The 23,812-nt window shown below is 41.7% G+C and overlaps 3 protein-coding genes across 6 annotated transcripts in view; all 3 read left to right on the forward strand.

Moving 5' to 3' along the window:
• itga11a (integrin, alpha 11a) overlaps positions 1-4,965 on the forward strand; it is a 53,446-nt gene extending 48,481 nt beyond the window's left edge. The window contains exons 21-29 of one of the 3 annotated variants that reach the window (XM_020052089.3): positions 153-229; positions 668-751; positions 996-1,086; positions 1,207-1,320; positions 1,414-1,497; positions 1,697-1,807; positions 1,946-2,041; positions 2,887-3,000; positions 3,481-4,965. In XM_020052089.3, the coding sequence (XP_019907648.2) occupies positions 153-229; positions 668-751; positions 996-1,086; positions 1,207-1,320; positions 1,414-1,497; positions 1,697-1,807; positions 1,946-2,041; positions 2,887-3,000; positions 3,481-3,495 (786 nt within the window). In that variant the 3' untranslated portion in view covers positions 3,496-4,965. The remainder of the gene's footprint in view (positions 1-152; positions 230-667; positions 752-995; positions 1,087-1,206; positions 1,321-1,413; positions 1,498-1,696; positions 1,808-1,945; positions 2,042-2,886; positions 3,001-3,480) is intronic. The other 2 variants (XM_010875850.4, XM_020052086.3) reach the window with 2 other exon arrangements.
• Positions 4,966-5,945: 980 nt separating this feature from the next.
• Positions 5,946-15,133, forward strand: LOC105013941 (ceroid-lipofuscinosis neuronal protein 6 homolog). Of its 2 annotated transcripts, none has more exons than XM_020051455.2 (7): positions 5,946-6,111; positions 10,562-10,679; positions 11,645-11,743; positions 12,484-12,672; positions 13,223-13,278; positions 13,597-13,719; positions 14,082-15,132. In XM_020051455.2, the coding sequence occupies exons 1-7, from the start codon at positions 6,053-6,055 to the stop codon at positions 14,350-14,352; spliced, it is 915 nt and encodes a 304-aa protein (XP_019907014.1). In that variant the 5' UTR covers positions 5,946-6,052; the 3' UTR covers positions 14,353-15,132. The 2 variants fall into 2 exon arrangements, with proteins under 2 accessions (XP_019907014.1, XP_019907022.1); XM_020051463.3 differs by having other exon boundaries at positions 5,952-6,064; positions 14,082-15,133.
• A 4,225-nt stretch (positions 15,134-19,358) lies between these two features.
• LOC105013934 (calmodulin-like protein 4) lies at positions 19,359-23,551 on the forward strand. Its single transcript, XM_010875818.3, has 5 exons — positions 19,359-19,437; positions 19,530-19,560; positions 21,182-21,322; positions 22,034-22,222; positions 23,005-23,551. Exons 1-5 carry the CDS (start codon positions 19,435-19,437, stop codon positions 23,100-23,102), a joined length of 462 nt encoding a protein of 153 aa, XP_010874120.1. The 5' UTR covers positions 19,359-19,434; the 3' UTR covers positions 23,103-23,551.
• The last annotated feature ends 261 nt before the right edge of the window (positions 23,552-23,812 follow it).

Below are 23,812 nucleotides of genomic sequence, written 5' to 3' on the forward strand. Positions count from 1 at the left end.
AGGGAAAAAGCTCTATACCACAATAAAGTTATTTTCCATTGATGCAAAAGCACGATGGTTCTTGTGAGTGAAATGACTACTGTAAATTCATATATGGAAACATTCTGTCATTGTGGTACTATGGGAATGTCCTCTTCTCGTCCTTCATGCAGCTATCATTCCGTCTGGAGTTTGAGTTCAGTCAATCCGTGTTCCTGGACCACGTAAGAGTCATTCTAGAAGCCAGCAGGTGAGAAGCCATTTTGTTTAAAGCTAATAAACATATTAGTTTAGTCCAACCCGATTCAAACTCTCAGCAACTTCCCATTCTTGATGAACACTCTGTTTGCTAGTTCACATATTTGTTGCGGTGTTATATGTCAGTAAGATTATTAGCCCATTTTCTTAGCCTAGGAGTATGTTCCCACTGACGTTCCCGATGTTGAGCAGTTGAAAATCAACAGACGAGTGGTGCAAACCGGTGCCCACAACTGAACTTGATCACAGTGCCACGACATGAGGTCCACCCAGTAGCAACGTGACTCATGCACGCAGAGGGAATCATGCTAGTGACTCACTGAGAATATCCAATATGCAGTATGTTGTCCTCAGGCCTGGGTCACTTGGCATTAAGGATTTGTCATGTCCGAATGATCAGAGGAATGACACCCTTTCTCTCTCTCTACAGTGATGGAGAAGAGGTTACCCTAGCTGACAATTTCAATGACATCTTTCACCCACTGAAATACGAGATTGATCTGCTATTCACGAGGTTAGTTTGTGTGCACTGTCCTTCATTCTCAGCAGTTCCTCTTCCCTCAATCAGTCATTTAAACTCAAAGATCTCTTGTTAGACAAACAGCTTGTCCTGCATAGCAATGTAATTCCCTGTCACTGGAAATGAGGGATTGACTGTTAATTTACCGTCTCACAGAAACACACAGCATACAGTTTATACAGAATACACATTGTATACAGTAGCTGATGGAGCGGGTCACATTTCTTCCTCCATAAAGGGACTCCAACCCATCTCGCTGTGAAATCAAGGCGGACCTCTCTTTGGAGATACCAGGGAATTTAGGTCCTCCGTTCAACTTCACCTTCCAGGTGAAGACCAAATGTCCCAACAAGCACAGCTGGGACCCGCAGCAACCACGCAAGCCTTAACCACTCTTGATTATTAGCATTTTTCAGTATGATTACATTAGTAACTCGTGGTTTTCACAGATTCAGAACCTGGGCTTCTTCCCAGTGAATGACTTGCAGTTGAACATTGAAATTCCAGAGATGACCAAAAACGGAAACCAGATATTGCAGATATCAGAATTCCATATTGACCAGGTAAGAGGACTTTCGGCAAAGGTCTGCTTCCCCTTCCCTTGACAGAACGCCAAGTGTCTCGGTTCTAGCTTAGATGTTTCTCTGTCTCTTCAGACAGACGGTACCCACTGTACACCTCCTCCGCATGTGGCACATAGCAGAGCGTCCCCAGAAGACCTCTCACGGATCTCACGCCTGGTAAGCTGCGGTGGTCCCACCTAGCTACGTATCTCTGTTAGATTGACGCATGCTCTGCCACTGTAAGTCTCTCTGGATCATAGTGAACCATGCTGAACCACTGAGAATGCGAACCACCCGTACTGTTTGGCTAAATGTGTTTACCATAGTAATGAAATGATTCCCCAGCTGAACGAGCTTGTGTCTTGTCTCTGTGCAGAACCACTCCAATACTCTGACTCTTCCCGTCCAATGCACTGTTAACCTCAACACCTTCAGAGAAGTCAGTGTCAGAATCAGGGGATCGTTGCGGTTGGATGCCCTGCATGCTGTGAGTACACAACACACGCACACATGCTTGTGCACACGCGCGCGCACAAATGTTGCCTAAGTTTACACCACTTGAGCATGTCCTTGAGAAGCAACTTCCTGTTGTGTTTATGTACCCTTTCTTACATTAAACCACTAGCTGAAGTTCAAAGTTCTGGAACTAGTGACAAGCGCCTCTGTGGAGCTTCCGCCTTCCAGACCTATGTTTCTGCATGAAGAAAGACCAGTCAGACATGTGAGTGCCAAACAAGTCAAGACACACTTTAGAGGCTGTCCTTCATGAGCCTTTCTATCATTCACTAAATAATGTATGTATCCCTAAATGTATTCAAGAATTTATTAATGTATTTATTTGTTAAATAATTCAATACAATTTAAAGCCTGTATTTCCAATAAAAGCCCAGCCCAGAGACTCCACTACTTTCGCTGTGATTGTATTACACGTCCAAAGATGAGCTTAGCTGCTTCTAACAGCAGTGCAGAATCTTCACAGCCAAATGTGTTGCTCCATTTGACACTGACTCAATGGTGCTTAAGGACCGAAAGGACCAGCAGCAGTAAGAGCTCTCGACTGTGGCCCTATGCTCCCATTCACTGACCTGTGATGCCATCTATAGGCCAATATTTATAATTCTGCGATAACTGCTAGTCAAAGTCTAACTCCACTAGGCAATCACGGAACACATATAGTTTCCTTTATATCTGATTTGGATCAGATTTCGTGGGGACAGAGAGAAAAGAACAGGTTTTGAGTGAGAATTTAAAGCAAAAAGCGTGATTCCTACAATATTAGGTTATGACTGACCAGTTAAAAAACATGATGTAAGAGTGATTAGCATATATTGTTTGGGGCCGAGAGCTCAGTTTGATCCCAAGCCTCTAATGGCACTCAGTGCTTTCACAAACCCCGGAATGTGCCCTTTTCAAGTCTCTGGTCCAAAACAGCTTGAGGTGTTATGATGCTCACTAGTAAACAGTTATTGTAATCCGCTTCTAAACTATTGCAGTGTGAACTGAACCAGGAACAGATTGCATTATTTAATTGGGGCGTTGTCTTGCTTTGTGTGCAAATTCCCACAGATAATCCTGGAGATTAGAAAGGAGGGGGATTACAGAGTCTCAATCTGGATTATAATTGGGAGCACGCTGGGTGGTTTGCTGCTGCTAGCGCTGCTGAGCCTAGCTCTATGGAAGGTAAGCCCAGCAAAACTGTCCAGGACTCAGAAGGCATAACCAATACTCTGTGTAATATACATAGATGCATGTGATATCTGGAGAGTTTATTTCCAGCAACTGGATTTGTGTGTTGCTTACCAGGTAGATTCTGAAATTGTTGACAAGTTATATCTTTTGAGGTTCCTTCATTGCAGAAGTGACAGCAAGCATGGTGTTCCAGTTCATAGTAGGTCATAGTACGCCAGGTCATAGTACGCCAGGTCATAGTACGCCAGATCATAGTATGCCAGATCATAGTATGCCAGATCATAGTACACCAGGTCATAGTACGCCAGGTCGTAGTATGCCAGGTCATAGTATGCCAGGTCGTAGTATGCCAGGTCATAGTATGCCAGGTTGTAGTCTGTTTACATTGTTGTAACTGCAGTGCAAAGTATTGGATGACACTTCCCTCTCCTGACAAGAACATTATCGTAGGTCTTTCCCCCCATTTTTCAGAAACATATGTGGTGAAGTCTCACGTCTCCCTCTCTCACACCCACCTAGCTTGGCTTCTTTCAGAGGCAGAAAAGGAGAGACGAGGATGAGCAGGAGGCCAATGGAAAGGTGGCGGAGGAGCGGTAGCTAATGCAGACCCTGACCCAGCTACCTCCCCCCCAACACACACACACACACACACACATACACACGAAGGACCCAACACTCAGGGACCGCAACCATCTCTGTCCGACGCTACAGTTCTACAGACCAGATGACTCAGTGAGATGAGACCTCCCAGACCTGCTCAGGGCACTGGATGGCCCCAGCTGTGCCTGGCTGTATGACCCCTGTACAACGTCAGCACTGCCACACGTAATGCCACGCCCATCCTTCCACTGCACTGCCAAAACTACTAGTTCCCTCTGGCCCCTACGTGGGGCCTGGTTATCTATGCCAGCCTCTAACCACCACACTGAAGTTAGTCCACGGCACCCTTCCCCCTGACCGCACGGAAGAGCGAAGGAGAGATATTTCGGTTGAAATGTCACCTCTGGGCGCCATGACGACGTTACTTGGAAAGGGCTTTAGGTGAGGCTGTGATTCCAGGACAAACCGACTAAATTTGAATCGGCTCCGTTGGCTTTCTTATGCGACATGAGGTACCCGCACAGTACAGTAAAAACTCTAGGTGATGTGCCAACTGAAGGTCGCTAATGGCTACATTGGGATGTACTACAAACCTTCTGCGCTACCATGTATACTAGAAGGTTAAAGATGTTGTCAGCATGTATGAGTAGATGTGATTCTACCCAAGTGACTTTTGGAAAATGTTTTGAACTGAAATTTGGTAAAGCTCCGGGATCACAATGGTCAACGTTCAAGGAACAGTCTGGTGCTTTTTTTTTCCAAAAACCTGGTGCGAACTTTAAGGTCTCCGGGAAATACTTGTTTTGGAGATGCCACATTTCTTTCCATGTCCAGTCAGCCCATCCCTATTGCTGGGAAAAATTAACAGAATTTATTCTGAATTTCTATGCACTTTTACTTTGTAGAAATACAAACTTGAATTTTGTAAATAATCAAGTAACATTTTTATGTATCCAAGTCTATTATTGTACTTTTTCATTATTCCCGCAAGGATTGTGGCATTAACTCCAGTGACATGACAAACTAATTCAGCCCATGAGACTAAACAAACTGCTTTCTGACATGCTTTTCTCCACAACAAATAACCTTTGTGAAAAGGATATGCATAGAACTTTTCACCATCTGAAACATACATCTGTTCTGAGTGTTTTGTTGAGGACAACCATATTCAGGATTCCAATGAAGTTGCGGACTGTAATGTCACATGATCTCATGAGGATCTGTGTTTATTGTGCTTCTTATGTCTGGATTAATCATTATCAAATGTTTTTGTCAATTAAATACCTTTTGTTCATTCATTCTTGTTAATGTCCTACCCATGTGGATGAGGTGTGAGAATAAAATACACAAAATGTGTTGCATCTTTTTATATAGCATAGGTTACACTACAAATGCTGTCAACATTTCTTTACAATAATTTATTTTACTAGCACTATTATGTAAATATGAAGGTGAATAAAGATGAAACCACATTTGCAACATTAACAGCCAATTGAACCTCAACACGAACTAACAGCATTCAAGAAAACGCTCAATGGGTTCTGGTATTAAGAAGGTAAGACTCAAACTGGAACGTATAACATTTAAAATATAACCACATCTTTGTATCTATGTATGCCTGATTGTAAAGCACTATTATTTTTCTGATGAAATACAGAATTTGTATTATTATTGGACAATATACTTTGCAAACAACACATTTTATGAGGAAATCAATCATCCCCATCCCCCAATCCCTTGAAGAAAAATAATAAACACATAGAATAATAATTATCAAATAAATATATGTAACATACACATACATACAAATAAAATAAAAAGACAAGGACACAATCAAATATATAAATACATTAATATTATTATAATAGGAAAGACACTTAAATATTCATAGCTACCCAACAATCAGAGATATTTACCTCGTTGCATACACATGATTTACACGTCATTTAACGTTCCTTTATTCAAATTCTTAGTACAGGCAAGCAAGCATGAAGCAAACTCAGGATTATGAAATTCAGCAAAAAGCTGCGGTAAAATGTTAGAAGATAAATGTTAGATACCATATGCAAGCCAGAAAATGTCGCCTATTGAAATAGCCTATATTCAGGGCTATAATTTTATCAATTTTTATCAATCAGAAGGCCCCCACAATGCCGTCAAGTCTGAAGCAACTGTGACTAACATGCCTATGTAATGTGGCCCGAAGAATTCGGGCAGTTCTGTTAGGAAGTTACCATGCGAAGGATAGATTATTTCGTCTCAAACTGCACAAAACCTGCCAGGGTTTCCCACATTGACAGATCTTTTTAACCTATGCTTTTATTTTGAAGGTATTCTCATTAACATCAAAAAGTGAGGTTTTCCTTTGTGCTGGTCGGTGCTGCTGGGAGTCCAGGAAGTAAATCGGAGCGAATTTTATTGACGTTTGCGACTGGACGAGAAAATGCAAGCTGAGGTACGGAAACGTCAAAGCAATAAACCCCAATCGTCAACAGACCCAAGGTTTGAAAGCTGTCTTTGAGATTCCAGTGTTTATAATCCGCAAATATTCATAGTAATGGGAAAACCGAAGCTTTCTGAGACCTTTCTCTGGCTTGCGTTGGAGAACAGTTCATTACTCGAGGCTTTTAAACACTGTAAACAGTAGGGACATCTTCTGGTCAGCTCTAAATATTACATGATTGAGTTCGATATATTTCCCATATTTGGATAGCAACCTAAGCGTGCGTTTTGACTAGGATAATCAGTATGCACCAATAATCGCGTCTGACGTAGCTATTCCACTAACGTTTTTTTATATTTACTATTCATTCGTTATTATTTTGGATGATAAATTAAACAGTGTCATAGGATACACTAAATACAACGAGTGATTTGAACATCAGTAAATAGTGTTTGAACTTAAAACGTTTTCTGTCTTAGCCTGACACTGGTATCTAATTATTATGCATTTAAAATTCCAATCTATTATGACGTTCAAATGAACTCGAGGCTTTGCCTATGCTGCGGGTAGCAGTGCTCTGGATTGTGGCAACAGCCAGAGATATAAAAGCTGACATTGTTTGCCATCTGGGTAGTGGCCAGTTGTGTATGATTGTGACTTTAATAGTTAAGTCCTTTATCTTGCTATCGGAGGAAAGAACAAACGGCTTCTGGGTAGAAGGGAGTCAGACAGATGAGGTAGAACTGTTAATATTAACTTTAATTGTGTAGAACTAATTAGAGGTGTAATATGTTCAGATTTTTTATAGATAGAAATAATGACTATGTTTCTAGGGTAATACCGGACAGGAATTGAGGTTTAGTTTTGTTGGGTTCCTTCTCATAAAGTGTATGGAAATTATATAGTGGATTTAATAGCGAAAAACACAGTGAAAGACTGTAATTCAGTTTGGTTGAGAGGTTAAAATCTGAATCTGAAAGCATGGGTTGAATTGTTGGCAGAGCAAGTGGGTTGTTAGTTATAGGGGACATTCTTTAAATATAATACAGACCAGATTTTTACATTATAGTCTGAATAAAGGGGAGCAAATTAGTTGAAATCTTTCTTAAAATGAATAAGGAAACATGGTAGTGGACTGTGACGGGTGGTGACAGAAATGATTGAGCGTGTAAAAAGGCCTTGGAGGGTTGTATTCCCACATATTGACTAACCTTGTTCCCAGACATGGTTTTAAGTGAGGAACATATACGTATGTGTCTGTGTCTGTGTATGTGTCTGTGTGTGTGTCTGTGTGTGTGTGTGTGTGTGTGTGTGTCTGTGTGTGTGTCTGTGTGTGTGTCTGTGTATGTGTCTGTGTATGTGTATGTGTCTGTGTATGTGTATGTGTCTGTGTCTGTGTCTGTGTCTGTGTCTGTGTGTGTGTGTGTGTGTGTGTGTGTGTGTGTGTGTGTGTGTGTGTGTGTGTGTGTAGATATATACAGCTCTGGAAAAAATTATCAGTTTCTCAGGTTTTACTATTCATAGGTATGTGTTTGAGTAAAATGAAAATTGTTGTTTTATTCTATAAACTACTGACAACATTACTACCAAATAAAAAAAATGTCATTTAGAGTATTCATTTGTAGAAAACAATAACTGATCAAAATAACCCAAAAAATATGCATTGTTTTCAGACCTCAAATAATGCAAAGAAAATAAATTCATATTCATTTTTCAACAACAGAATACTAATGTTTTAACTTAGGAAGAGATCAGAAATAAATTTTGGTGGAATAACTCTGATTTTTAATCACAGCTTGCATGCGTCTTGGCATGCTCTGCACCAGTCTGTCACATTGCTGTTGGGTGACTTTATGCCACACTTGGCACAAATATTCAAATAGCTCGACTTAGTGACCAACTAATCCTCAGAGTTGGGGAACACACTGTCAGAGCAGAAGGAAGCAGGTGTTCTTCCAGGATAACCTTGTACTTGGCTTGATGCGTCATTCACAAAGACAAATCTGCCCGATTCCAGCCTTGCTGAAGAATCCCCAGATCATCACCGATCCTCCACCAAATGTGGGGTGCCTTTTTTTGGAATTTAACAGTCACTGGAATGGAATGGCTGCCATACATGTAGAGATGCTGATTTAAGAAAAATTATGAGGGGTCTCTTAATTTTTTCCGGGGGTGTGTGTGTGGGTGTGTGTGTGTGGGTGTGTGTGGGTGTGTGTGTGTGTGTGTGTACACAACAAAAAGGTGCAGTGGTCTCTTAATATATCTGGAGCTGTATGTGTATGTGTGTATATACAGTGGGGAGAACAAGTATTTGATACACTGCCGATTTTGCAGGTTTTCCTACTTACAAAGCATGTAGAGGTCTAATTTTTATCATAGGTACTCTTCAACTGTGAGAGACGGAATCTAAAACAAAAATCCATTAAATCACATTGTATGATTTTTAAATAATTAATTAGCATTTTATTGCATGACATAAGGATTTGATCACTTACCAACCAGTAAGAATTCCAGCTCTCACAGACCTGTTAGTTTTTCTTTAAGAAGCCCTCCTGTTCTCCACTGATTATCTGTATTAACTGCACCTGTTTGAACTCGTTAAACAAACAAACTCCAACCTCTCCACAATGGCTAAGACCAGAGAGCTGTGTAAGGACATCAGGGATAAAATTGTAGACCTGCACAAGGCTGGGATGGGCTACAGGACAATAGGCAAGCAGCTTGGTGAGAAGGCAACAACTGTTGGCGCAATTATTAGAAAATTGAAGAAGTTCAAGATGACGGTCAATCTCCCTCAGTCTGGGGCTCCATGCAAGATCTCACCTCGTGGGGCATCAGTGATCATGAGGAAGGTGAGGGATCAGCCCAGAACTACACGGCAGGACCTGGTCAATGACCTGAAGAGAGCTGGGACCACAGTCCCGAAGAAAACCATTAGTAACACACTACGCCGTCATGGATTAAAATCCTTCAGCGCACGCAACGTCCCCCTGCTCAAGCCAGCGCATGTCCAGGCCCGTCTGAAGTTTGCCAATGACCATCTGGATGATCCAGAGGAGGAATGGGAGAGGGTCATGTGGTCTGATGAGACAAAAATAGAGCTTTTTGTCTCATGAGCTTGTTTGTCTCATTCCTCCAAACTCCACTTGCTGTGTTTAGAGGAAGAAGGATGAGTACTACCCCAAGAACACCCTCCCAACCGTGAAGCATGGAGGTGGAAACATCATTCTTTGGGGATGCTTTTCTACAAAGGGGACAGGATGACTGCACCGTATTGAGGGGAGGATGGATGGGGCCATGTATTGTGAAATCTTGGCCAACAACCTCCTTCCCTCAGTAAGAGCATTAGATATGGGTCGTGGCTGGGTCTTCCAGCATGACAACGACCCGAAACACACAGCCAGGGCAACTAAGGAGTGGCTCCGTAAGAAGCATCTCAAGGTCCTGGAGTGGCCTAGCCAGTCTCTAGACCTGAACCCAATAGAGGGAGCTGAAAGTCCGTATTGCCCGGTGACAGCCCCGAAACCTGAAGGATCTGGAGAAGGTCTGTATGGAGGAGTTGGCCAAAATCCCTGCTGCAGTGTGTGTAAACCTGGTAAAGAACTACAGGAAATGTATGATCTCTGTAATTGCAAACAAAAGTTTCTGTACCAAATATTAAGTAGTGCTTTTCTGATGTATCAAATACTTATGTGGGTGGATTGATTTCCTGCCTGTTGGGCCCTGTCCGGGGCCTCCCCCGGGTAGGGCCACAGTGTCACCGGACCCCCCGTCTCAGTTCCAAGGTGTTACGCTGCTATATTATTGTGCTGGGGGATATGAGGGATGTACTACTAACTTTTCTCAGTCTCCTCCAGTTTTAAATTTTAGGAGGAGATGAGGTCCTGGTCCACACCTGCGGATTACCTGGTTTGGGGGACCCGTTGCTGTCCCTGTCCTTGTCCACCTGGTCATACTTCTGACCTAGTCTAAAATCAAATAGACTCTGGATTTAGCCCAGAGAAATTTATTTATTATTCCAATTGGACTCTTAATATCTCACCCGGCACAGCCAGAAGAGGACTGGTCACCCCTCTGAGCCTGGGCCCTCTCTAGGTTTCTTCCTAAAATTCGACCTTCTTAGAGAGTTTTTCCTAGCCACTGAAATTCAACACTACTGTTGTTTGCTCCTTGGGGTTTAAGGCCGGGTGTCTCTGTAAAGCACTTTGTGACAACTACTGTTGTAAAAAGGGCTTTATAAATACATTTGATTGATTTGATTGACTTATGTCATGCAATAAAATGCTAATTAATTACTTAAAAATCATACAATGTGAATTTCTGGATTTTTGTTTTAGATTCCGTCACTCACAGTTGAAGAGTACCTGTGATAAAAAATTACAGACTTCTATATGCTTTGTAAGTGGGAAAACCTGCAAAATCGGCATGTTATCAAATACTTGTTCGACCCACTGTATGTTCTTTTTGGGTTGGAAGATTTTGCTTCATTATGTGTTTTTATCTCCACAGCCAGCCTGGGTCAAAGCATATAGGGCCATCACTGAAGGGACCAAAGTTCCACTTTCAACTATGGTTCTTCCTCACAGTGCAGAACTGGATACTGGACTTTGGAAGGCCCATTGTAATGGTATTGACAAACTGCTATAACATCTGTACATCAGAAAGTGTAACAAATTACTTAAAGGTACATAAAAATCTAGAATTTAGATGTGGAGGCAGATCCAACATTGTATCAGAGGGACAGGGCCGGCCTTGGTTTGGTTGCTAAATATTTGAGTGAATGAATCATTTTGATTGGATAAAACCCATTCTAAGCCATCCTAAAAACATATGTATTCCAGTGATTTTTATTTTTTTATTTTTTAAATGTTCTATCAGAGAAATCACTGTACCATAAGCTAAGTTGGGCACTTCATGAACTTTGGGTTTTCCTATAAAGAGCGAGACAGACCGCTAATATGATATTGGAAAAATAATTTGTCAGCCTACTGTTAATGCATATACAAAAAGATGTGAAACAAAATACAGTTGATTTAACTGTCTCTCATGGTTCAGTTAAAGAGATCGTGTTCGCTGTGTAGTTGGCCAACAGCTAGAAAGGGAAGGAGCAGAGCCTGTGTGATTGGAATAGTCAGTGTTATAATTACAATAATTCCCTTTTGTGTAACATATTCTGTCACTTAGGTTACAAGAGTATCCTATTTATGTGAGCCTGCTTTTTTATGATTAGCCAGATGATGCGCTAAATGCAGGACCACAGAGGGTGCTATTATCAACACTGCCTGGCAGCCTGCACAAAGGCCAATCACAGCTGAAACGAATTGAACGGACGACCAGTCCGTCTGATGAACACCAACAGTGTAAATCAAACCAACAACCAGCCCAGCCATGCTAAAAAAGATTGACTACGGCTGTGTGGTTGGCAGTGTTTTACTACGCCCCCTCGTGTAGAATGATTTCAACCTGCCGTGGCCAATGTGCCAATGTAACAGGTTAAGCACCAGGTTAAGCAGTTGTCGCTTGCCAATTCCGATAGAATGAATCATTGAAAACGTTTGATTTCTGGGCTCTGTTGTTGTTGCTTTCGTTCAGATCATTCTCCCCCTGGAGTGGTTCCCCCTGAACAAGCCCAGTGCTGGAGACTACTTTCATATGGCTTACAATGTCATCACGCCGTTCCTTCTCCTCAAGGTAGGTGAATGGCTGGAAGCCCAAAAAAGGTATTCTGTAATGCAGGTTGACAGCGTCTTCTCTGCCGAGGACTCATTTTGACCACTAGAAGCCACCGTGACCAAATGCATTCGAAGTAACCAAATATGTCGTTAGTTAATGTGATGGTCAGTTTTGGGGGTAACACTTTACAAAATATTTGTATAGTGTGGGAGGTGTAAATAGTGGTCTTTTACATAAGCAGAGAAACATTTACTTTTGTCAAGTATGGTTTATAGTAACACTTGAAATACAAAACAGATTTATAAGTAATTATTCACCTCTGAATAAAGTCATGAAATATTACTTGATTATGCACATTATTTGAGAGATTTCAAATCGCAGTTTTCTTTTTGAGTAGGTTATCTTTATCAGTGTACAAGGCTACACCTGTCATTTTTGTTCTTCATTGTTCGCTGCAGTGGATCTATCTAGTTTTGAAGTCTGTAGGCTGTTAAATAAGCCTGGCCTGAAAATGTGGAGGTACTTGCAATGCAAAATAATTAAATGATTTAAGAGATTCTTGATTAAAGAACTAAATGCAAATATTCTTTGTCATTTTTGAATATGATCAAAGGACTGATCTTAAAGTAAGTAAAGTAACTAGTCACTTTATGGGAACTGTAATTAGTTACCTCTAAAAGTAACACTTTTTTATGATTTTGTGACGCTCTCACACAACACCAAATGTCTGGTTTTGCATATATCTGAATGTGTCCCAGCTGATTGAGAGGAGTTCCAGGGCCCCGCCCCGCTCTGTTGTGTTCCTGGGCGTCGTCACCTTTGTGATGGGCGCCAGCATCCACCTGGTGGCAGACTCCATCAACCACCGCCTCCTGCTGAGTGGCTACCAGCTCCACCTGTCTGTTAGAGAGAACCCCATCATCAAGGACCTCAAGCCTGCTACCCTGGTAGGTGCAAGTGGTCTTTGACTCGGGCGCCCAATAGGTTCTGATACTCATTGGGACGCAGGTGGTGTTTTTAAACATGGGAGCAGGAGGTCAGGCTGTAGACGGTGACATGCCTGTACTCCCTTACTGTAGGCGTTTAACTTAAATGTTTATTATCAGTTCTTATGTCACTCTACTGCCATCGTTTTTGAACACTGGTCTCCGGCGCGCAGGCACATGCAGTATGGACCACGGCTCCACACAGCTCCACCTTTTTGTGTTTCATTATCGAAATTGTAAACTTTCCTTGCAATGAAATGTCATTGTGGTTGATAATTCCTATGTTCGCATCTTTCCCAGATACAAATGTGTACAAATGCAAATGCCGTAGTTACCATTAACCTTCCACAGGCATGTTTATGAATACAGTCTAGTGGATTGACTACATTGTTACCATGTCACATAATATAGGTAGTTATAGGTTAACTGCCAATGTATTATGCCTGGTGTAGCTCAACTGTAGGGATGTCGTTGATGCTTTTTTAACATGCTTTTTCTTGATTATTTTTAGATTGATTCATTTGAGCTTCTTTATTTCTATGACGAACAGCTGGGGCATTTAATGTGGTGAGTACGTAGTTTAATTTGATATCAGGTTATCTTCTGTTTAAGAACAGAAAATCTTGCCACCAGCTCCAGCGATTTGAAATGAAACCTATTTGAAGCGGTTGAATGATCGCATGTTTTCCAAGTTGAGTGGCCTTGATGTATTTTTCTTTTCTTTCTACGTTTCTGCCTTCACCCAAGTAGCACTGTTGTGAACAATTGTTCACTAATTGGTCATTGGACCAATCCGACGTCCTCTGAAAAATACAGTTGGTCAATTGCCTTGTGAGTAATAAGCAGACTTTGATTTATTTCCAACTGACTTCTCTCTTCCTCCAGGTATATTCCTTTCTTCATCATTCTCTTCCTCTACTTCACTGGCTGCTTCAGTCAAGTTAATGAGGACCAGAAGATGCCCGTCTCTGGTTGGATGCTACTTGGGCCCAGTGCCCTCTACTACTGGTCAGTCCTCCTTAAGCCGCTCCCTCTCTTTACAGCCACAGGTTAGACAGTCCTGGAGGTCATTTGATACGTTTCGTCAGTGATCCTGTCAAGAGCAGCGTGGCGTTTTTCTTCTGACACATGTCTCTGTTCACACAATGCACCTGCATCAAGAGAGCCTGAATGTGTGAGCGGCTGCATCTTTCTAAATAACAAATGTAATCCATATAAAGTAATAGTCAAGACAAAAAAGAATTGACTGGGACTGCAGTCGCGTGATTTGTAATTGTGATACTGAACGTACATTTCACTGTGAGTCAGTCCCGAGTCAGGGAAACAAAAAAATATCCTGACTGCAGCTCTCCTTTCTGCCCATCTCTCAGGTACTTGGTGACTGAGGGACAGATTTTTGAACTTTTCGTCCTCACCTTCCTTGCCATGGTTGCCACGGTGATCCACCGGCGGCGCAAGGGCTTGGTCCCGGACCCCAATGGCCACTTCCTGTTCCTCAGCTTCTCTGCGACCATGTGTCTGGTGGCTGTCTGGGTGGCATGGCTGTGGGGTGATCCGGTGCTGCGTAAGAAATACCCCGGCCTGCTCTACGTCCCGGAGCCCTGGGCTTATTACACTCTGCACGTCAAGGACAGACACTGACAGGGTGTCCGCAGGCGAGTTGTCACGGGAGATGCTGATCCGTGTTAAGGTACCAGCCGCTTGTGGCGTTTTTGGACTTAACCCGATGTTCTACAGAAATGTCTCAGACCTTCATGAAACAAGTCTCACAAACTTTTCTACATCTCAGGTAAAGTTTGCATTTTTGTGGGAGGAAAAAAACATATGAAGTCTATATTTTAGATGAAAAATTATCTGGAAACAGGCAAAACTTACAATTTACCCTATGTTAGACACATACAACCATAACAAAGTCTGGAATTTAAACAAGCAGAACAGTGCCGACATCCCAATTCCTTTTAAAATTCTGCATATATTATTTCAATATAAATCAATTAATCAGTTGGGCGGTTTGGTTGCTTATTGGAGTGGAATGATTAATTCAGTCCATTTAGTTGATATTAATTAATCTTCTGTTTCTCTGGAAACTACAGACCTGTTTCTCTGGAAACTACAGGCCTGTTTATGTGGAATCTAATGTCAGGTATTTTCCTGAAGTACTCAATGGCATTGTCAGCGAGCACCACGTCCAGTGTTTTGGTGCATTCTGGGCCGGGCCCCTCTTTTCTATACCACTCCCCTGAACCCAAAACCTGAAATCCACATGAAATTCTGTCCTATCTCATGTTAGTGTTCATTTAAAATGAGCAATTATTTAAAATGAACTTAAAGGTCAGTGTCCGATGTACTCAAACATTATTGTATTGCTTTCGTGTAAGTTGTTTAAATGTTTTTAATACCTGATATTTTTGTAATAAATGTTTCCATTCCAGTTTTCTGTTTTATTTCTTAAATCTCAATGTTTGCTTCACCTCTTACACAACCGTGGATGTCTGACAAAAACTCTTATCTCTAAAACACATTTAGGACCATTTTAAATTACCACATTTGCCTGTTAACCAATAAAAATGAGCTAGGTTTCATCAGACACAGATGATTGGCTATAACACATAACGCTTGAGTCAACCCAGTATGTACTATAGTAGTTTAGGAAGGCCTGTGCGAGGTTGACACAGCAAAAACAAAAAAAACCTGCACCAGGTTTTGCAGATCCTTAGGGATTCCATCAGGGACACTAGTCAAATTCTGGACAGGATTGAGAGTTCACAGGAATTGGCAGTACTGGCATTTTATTTGGGGGATTCATTATTTTATATATATATATACAATGTGATCCAGAATTATTGGTATCCTAGGAAAATATTTTTAAAAAGGCTGTGTGTGGCAATGTCATTGTTTATCAGGTTGATTATGTACGGAGAAAGGGTCTCAAACATGGATGTGTCTTAGAGCTGTTATCTTGGCAAAGGGAGGGGACACCGAAGTACTAAATGCTACCACACCAATCATTGTGGCATGTTTCCTTGTGAATATAATAATTGATAAATGTATTTTTTTATATTTTTTTTCACTAAAAAGAGACAATTCCATTAAAGAAATTCCAAATTATGGAAGCTCAAGCTGATGCAAAACAATTCTATTTTTTCACCCCTCTGTTGTTCATTTTTACCTAGGCTGCCAATGACGCTGGGTGGCCCAGTGTATAAATATCTATTTTAAACGGGAGAGGCACAGGAAGTGGACATGCCAAGTGTTCAGGGCCCTGCATGACGTTTCATTGAAATAAGCAGAGGTGAAAGGAAAAGCAAAACTGACAGACGAACCAATTTTCCACGGCGGTTGCTTTGTCTCTGGGGCAACCTGACAGTGGTGCCTCTGCACCTTATCATCCGCGGCAGCCTTTCTCCGTAGTGTCCCGGCGCCACCGGGACAGTGTGGCACGAAGGGTGGCTGGGCGTGGCGTTGCGGACGTGTCCCTGTAGCTTCTCCATCTTTTTCTCTCTCTGCCCCACTAGAGGTGCCCAGAATGTTCTGGAACCTACCAGCATTTTCTTTTGGGGGCATTGGTTTGGCGCTGCTTCACAAATTATACCTACTATATACACCAATCAGCCATAACATTATGACCACCTGCCTAATATTGTGTAGGTCCCCCTTTTGCCGCCAAAACAGCCTTGACCCGTTGATGCATGGACTGCACTAAACCTCTAAAGGTGTACTATGGTATCTGGCACCAAGACATTAGCAGCAAATCCTTTAAGTTCTGTAATTTGCGAGGTGGGGCCTCCATGGATCGTACTTGTTTTTTCAGCAAATCCCACAGAGACTCGATTGGATTGAGATCTGGGGAATTTGGAGGCCAAGTCAACACCTTGAACTCGTTGTTTTCCTCAAACCATTCCTGAATCATTTTTGCTTTGTGACAGGGCCCATTATCCTGCTGAAAGAGGCCAATGCCATCAGGGAATACCGTTGCCATGAAACAGTGCACATGGTCTGCAGCAATGCTCAGGTAGGTGGTACGTATCAAAGTAACATCCACATGAATGGCAGGACCCAAGGTTTCCCAGCAGAACAATGCCTCCGCCAGCTTGCCTTTGTCCCATAGTGCATCCTGGTGCCATGTGTTCTCCAGGTAAGCGACGCACACGCACCTGGCCATCCACGTGATATAAAGGAAACGTGATTCATCAGACCAGGCCACCTTCTTCCATTTCGCCGTAGTCCAGTGTTCACGCACCCATTGTAGGCGCTTTCAGCAGTGGACAGAGGTCAGCATGGGCACCCTGACTGACCTGCGCTACGCTGCCCCATACCCAAGAAACTGCAATGCACTGTGTGTTCTGACACCATTCTATCAGTACCAGCATTAACTACAATAGCTTGTCTGTTGGATCGAACCACACAGGCCAGCCTTCGCTCCCCACGTGCATAAATGAGCCTTGGCCGCCCATGACCCTGTTGCTGGTTCACCACTGTTCCTTCCTTGGACCACTTTTGATAGGTTCTAACCACTGCAGACCAGGAACACCCCAAAGGGCTGCAGTTTTGGAGATGCTCTGACCCAGTCGTCTAGCCATGACATTTTGGCCCTTGTCAAAGTCGCTCAAATCCTTGCCCATTTTTCCTGCTTCTAACACATCAACTTTGAAGACAGAATGTTCACTTGCTGCCTAATATATCCCACCCACTGACAGGTGCCATTATAACAAGATTATCATAATGTTATGGCTGATCGGTGTATATATACAGCTCCAGAAAAAATAAAGACACCACTGCACCTTTTTCTTTCCTTTCCAAAAAACCTGAAAAGGAAGGTTTTGAGTGAGGAACAGAGGGGTTAAAATTAAGAGACCAACGCAAATTGAACGCTTCTGTTCCTCACTCAAAACTTTCCTTTTCAACTTTTTTTTGGAAAGGAAAGAAAAAGGAAAAAATTAACAAGACGGATGAGGGGAGGAGGTACAGGGGAAGTCCAAAGATAGACCAGATTTGTGGAGTTGGCTTCGTGTCAGTGGTGGCTTCCCGGTCGTGGTTTGGTTGGAATGGTTGCTGATGGTAGCAATTTTAGTAGGTGCTCTGGCTGGCCATATTCCTCCTCCATCTTCGGGCCTTGTCTTGTTCTCCTTCTTTGGTTCTTTTGTCCTACACACTGAGCGGCTCCCTGGGAGCCCTAAAATAATTTCCCTGATGAGGTCCAAAGGGGAGGCAGGCGTGTAGGGGTGGGTCTGTCCCAGCTGGAGTTGAGTTTGACGGTTCTACGGCTTTCTTGTATGTATGGCCCATGTCATGTTCCCTCACAGTATTTCTATAGGACTGAGATCTTGACTTGGACTTTGACGTTCCATATCTCTCAATTTCTTAGTTTTGGGCCCTTCTGCTATAGCTTTTCCTGTTTGTTTTGGATCAATGTCCTTTCACAAGTTGGCATGAGGTTCTTCTTTTTAAAAGAAGTGTTTTGTTTTCCAAACATGCCATCTGGCATTGCAGCTAAACAACTCCATCTTTGACTAATCTGTAAAGAGCGCTTTGTTCCAGTAGTTTTGGTCTTTACCCAAACTGGCAAACTTTAGTCATGCTTTAATATTATTTTTCAGAGCAGGGGCTTCTTTATTCCTAATCTCCCATGTAGGCCAAGTTTGGGCTTATTAACATTACGATACATTTTCTGAAACAGATCTTGAAGACTTGTTAGATTCTTTTGTTGTGAAACTTGCAAATATCCATAGCTCAGCACTTTGTGCTGTCTCTTTCAGTTGGCAAAAGACTTACACACTTTGATTGTGGCAAGAGAGGCATGTAGATTGATTAATGTTTCTCTGGGGTTCTGAAAGACTTCTATGGGTTCCTTTTGGTCTGCTTTTGGGCTGAATTTGGTGAGATAACTGTCCTCTGTGTAAATAGCCAGTGGTCAGTTATTTTCCTAATTTGTAGATCCATCCAACAGAGGAACGATGCAGGCCTACTTGAAATGGGCTATAGCCCTGGGTCTTTTATGAATTGCCCGGGCTATGGTGGGGGGGGCTAAGCGCCTAATGTATTGTGATCCTAGCGACGCCTCTGCTCATGGGCATCAATAACCTTTGATCTGAAGACCTCCGATAGGTCTTTTGATCTTGGCATAACAGGTGTAATTTTTTATCCGATAATTGTTTGGTGATCTCTCCCATGGGCTGTTTTTACTTTCTTTATAAAGGAGAAGGTTCACACGCAGTCGTTTCTAGCCCAATGAAACTGACAGAGCAGTGCAGATCCTCAAAACAACCTGCAGCGCTTGTGAAATTAATGTGGATTTATATTTGACCGGTTGAAATCGCTGTTAGCCAAGGTGAGAACTTTAAACAAGTTGGGCGATTGACTTTTGAAGTAAGCGCGCTTGGAAGGTACGCCGAACAACGTAATTTGCGAGCTGTAGCGTAGATTTTTGGCTGAGCGCTGTCGAATTTGAGTTCGGACCGCAGCCTTCTCTGCTGTAGTACCCGTGCTATGAAGTTAAACCTAATATGGTTGTCATAACAGACAATAGAAAGTAATTGCTGTCACGGCTATTGGATTGAAGAGAAAAGGTAGGATAATGTGATACCATAGATCCACTATCTCTGTTTCCACAGCAACAGGTATTAAATGACGTGTGCTCGGTGGTGGACTTTAGAATGGGCAGGCGGACAGGTGTAGAGGAAGGTGAGTTTGTGTGGTTACTGTAAGAGAACGAAATCTACTGACATGGTAAGAAAAAAGACTACATTTCAAAGTTATTTTGTTTTATCTTTTCTTTACACGTTATAAAAAATTTATTAGCGTATTGTTTCTTTCCTCAGGCTAAATTCCTTTCTGGAACTCAGATTAATGGTAAAGTGTGCTATTTTTATTCGCTTTTCATTTGGTGTGTGGGAGATAACTTTGGTAATTTCTTTCTTAACTTAATTGATGTAGAACAGTAGAGTCACTTCGACAGCAATGTCTGTTAAATCTATATTATTATTTTAAGAAAATTCACTCAAATAGGCTTTGATCCTTCCTTGACGTCTGGGAATTAGACAAGGCAAATTCATTTCCTAGTTTGAAGGAAGGGAATGCATTTTCAGTCGACAAAAAATTGTTTTATGAAAACCTTTCTATCTGATCAGCATTTATCACAAATTGCATACACTCAGACTAAAAACCTAAAGATAAAGCAACAACAATAAAACTCCCTATTGGGAGACAGACTTTAAGGGGTGGGGAGTCCTCTTCTGGTTGTGCCGGTTGAAGATTATTAGAGTGCATTAACTTTTTGGACCACATCAATATATTTACACCTTCAGATAATTAGCTGGTCAACAAATACATGTGGGCTGTATATGGAGTCTTTGGGGAGAATCCAGATTAATTGCTCAACCAGGTGGGCAAAAACAGGGGCGACTGGGTGGGCAAGGACTGGGGCGACTGGGTGGGCAAGGACTGGGGCGACTGGGTGGGCAAGGACTGGGGCAACTGGGTGGGCAAGGACTGGGGCGACTGGGTGAGCAAGGACTGGGGCAACTGGGTGAGCAAGGACTGGGGCGACTGGGTGAGCAAGGACTGGGGCAACTGGGTGGGCAAGGACAGGGGCGACTGGGTGGGCTGTGGGCAGTGACAGCAGGAATCGTCAGGCTGAAGCTAGAGTCATGAACCCCCTAACAGACCAGTCACCCACCCAGAAAATAATGAAAATCCCAGGACCCATTTACACTCAACCCCCTGATATGCAACACAAACCTACGTCCTTGGTCCTGAGGCAAAACAAATTCGAACCACTCACATAGTTGTTAAGAGCGTAAATGAAAGGCTGCTCGATCGAATACCTAGTGTTGGAATATATTGTTTGTATAGTGGTTACTTTATTTGGAATGTACATGGTCAAAAATCAAGGGCGAAAGAGAAGCTTTATTTAAAGCACCACAGCAGAGTCGTCTGATGTTACATGTTCAATCTATCTCACTGTAAAGATGGTTGCAAGCGGTTATACACATTGATGGGCATGTCTACCTATAACAGATCACATCTCCACAAGAACCCAATGCCAAATGGTCAATGTAAACATTCCACTTTCCTAGCGTCATTCTAAACACAGAGGATTCTGTTGTTCTCATTATCTAGGCACATTTAACTTGTGAAACATATATATGACTCTACACTACTCAACAAGGTTAAACATGTACAGTAAACCCTAATTGACCCGGGGTCACTGTCAATAAGGGCTGGTCCCGATGCTGTGACCCCACTCTAAGAGTGTGTCTCAGGGCATGTAGGATGCAAAAAACATTCCCATTTCAAATGTGCACACCGTATACATGTGTTAAATGGGACAGAATAAGCCCCTAATTGTTTTTCTATTAATTATTGGATTATGCACTATTTTGTAACAGATTAACATTATTGTCCCGAATGCATACAGTTTCTTTCTACCCAGCACCTTTGTATATTAATTGCATCTTTTATCTCCCTGAAGAGTTCAAGGAATGTTTCTCCTTGTACGATAAGAAACGCAAAGGGAAGATTGAAGCGAAGGACCTGATCACAGTTATGCGCTGTCTGGGAACGAGTCCCACCTTCAGTGAAATTGACAGACATTTGCAGGTCCACAAGATCGGTATGCCATCGTTAATCCTCTGGGTGTCTCAACACTCTATATTGGCTTTGTCAACTCTCCTTCAACTGCATTATTGTGGATTTTCTTTCCTGTGATCTGTTAAATTTGTGTGGAAAGGAACAAGCAGGGAAGAGGAAGCCACAGAATATAAAAAATCTAGACACCAGCTGATCCAGCCATACTGTTAGTGAATAGTAGTGGAGTTTGGGCTGTAAATTATTTAGTACGCAGACAAGGTCCTACTTGGGGGGTGGTTAGAGGGAGAAAATGTCACCTAGTCATTGCATTAAGTGAAAAGGAAAGACTCTTTACCTACACATATCCAGGCTATTCCCAGTTCATTATAAATTCATTTAAATTCTCTCAGTAAAAAGCATGATTTATCTTCTCTTACCTGGTCACAATTTCTACACTGAATGTTTTACATGGGGGAAGTTCTGGGAATTTTAAAACTTTTAAAACTAATTAACTGATTTGAAATATGTTAAAATGGTTTTACTTAAACACTTTGACAGAAAAAAAAACAATCCTTAATCATGCCCAAATATCCTCAATATCATATTTAATTGAAAGTTGTTCTGTGAGTCAAAAATATTGTCTGCAGTTTCTCCAAACTTCATGCTAATTGGTCGTGGTACAGGTTGACCCAACTCGCTGCCATAACAAGCTGTTTAAGTGAAGACGTTCTATGAATCCCCTGCCTTTCTCCAGATAAAAAGGGTGAACTGGACTTCTCCACCTTCCTGACAATGATGCACCGTCAGATCCAGCAGGAAGATCCCAAGGCGGAGATCCTGGAGGCCATGAGGATGACAGACAAGCAGAAGAAGGGTTACATCCTTGCCTCAGAGCTCCGGGCCAAGCTCACCAAGCTAGGAGAGAAGCTGACTGAAAAAGAAGGTACGGCCGCATTAAATGTTTTTTTTCGATCATATAGACACGGATTAAGACTTTTCCTGGAATCAACAGATAGCTTAATAGAGCATCATCATTGAACCAGAACAGCAGGACGGATTAGGATTTTAGGAAACAGGGCTGAAGTTAAATTGTTTTTTGACAGGGGCAAACTTAAAAAATAAATTCTTTGCAACTAAAATTATTACTGTAGTTATTTTTTTATCATTGAATTAAAGCTCAGACATTTGCATCCACATAGAGTACATAGTTTGGAAATTTACAGTTAGACATCCATGTGTTTCAGATTATTTTGGGCCCAATGAATGGTAAGTGCTGTATTGTTTCCGACTGGAGTCATTCTTATTGTGATTGAGACTAGACCATTCTATACATTATTGAGGATGCTGACATTATTTACATAGTACAAAAAACAAAATAAATAAAAAACATGTGTCACTAGAAATACTTTTGGACCTTTGTCTGGTATTTGTTTTCTCTAGCGTTTTCTACTTGAGTGCAGATGACAAAAGATGAGGCAAGTCAAATATTAGCAGCCGTTTTTTACCTTTAAACTATTGAGATGCACCGAGATCCTATTGAAAAACACCTGCAGGTATGAGCTAGATGTGCTCGTGTCAATATATGCCAACTGACTTCTGTGTACGATTTACATACATTGTTATGACGCCGTGAATTGTTAACAATTCCAGCTGGTATCAGTCTTGATTTTAGTCCCAATTCAGTTGATTAACACTAACTTATTATTATTCCTCTAAACTTTGCAGTGGACGATCTGTTCCGAGAAACCAACGTGAAGTCTAATGGCAAGGTGCATTACGAGGAGTTCACCAGGATGGTGACATTACCGCCAGTGGATTATTGAGTGACAAGCTCATATGATTTAATCGCAGAAGGGACCTGGCTATGCATGCACTGATAATTACACAACCACCGCGATTAATTTCATTGATTGATGATCTAGGATGTATGTGTTGCTATTGCAGAATGCAATCTTTCAAGACATTACATGTTAGACATTTTGCAGACACTAACCCAGAGAGAATTACTTTAGTGAGTGCATACGTTTTTGGCATGTTTCGTATTGAGTCAATAACCCTGGCATTGCTTGCCCCATGATCTCATTATTAAATAAGTTAAAATTTATGTTAAGAGTTTGATTAATTAAATGGATAAACGTCCTTTTTTATTCAGGATGTTTGTTTTACTCTTTGCGGTGTATCATGTTCGATGTAAGTTTGTTGCTGGGTTGGTTAACGTGTGAATGGAAAGGATAGGTTTGAGATTAAGTAAATACGTAACTTTTCTACTTAATCCAATGAGTCAAGCTCTTTCAGTCCTTTCATTCGAACTATGAAGTTGTGCAAGTTGTTTCTTCCTTACACAATACACAATAAATTATTCGTTAATATGGACAGTTACTGATAACCAATATTATTGCTAGCGATTGTTCAAATAAATGTGAACAGACTGAATATTGCATTTTAAGGTTGGAATTCTATTCATACGGGCCACCCTCCACATATTGGCGTTGACAGTTAGAAAATACATGGATCAACATTTTGAATAATACAT

Source organism: Esox lucius, chromosome 2, assembly GCF_011004845.1.
Source record: "Esox lucius isolate fEsoLuc1 chromosome 2, fEsoLuc1.pri, whole genome shotgun sequence".
In the NCBI taxonomy this organism is placed as follows: domain Eukaryota; kingdom Metazoa; phylum Chordata; class Actinopteri; order Esociformes; family Esocidae; genus Esox; species Esox lucius.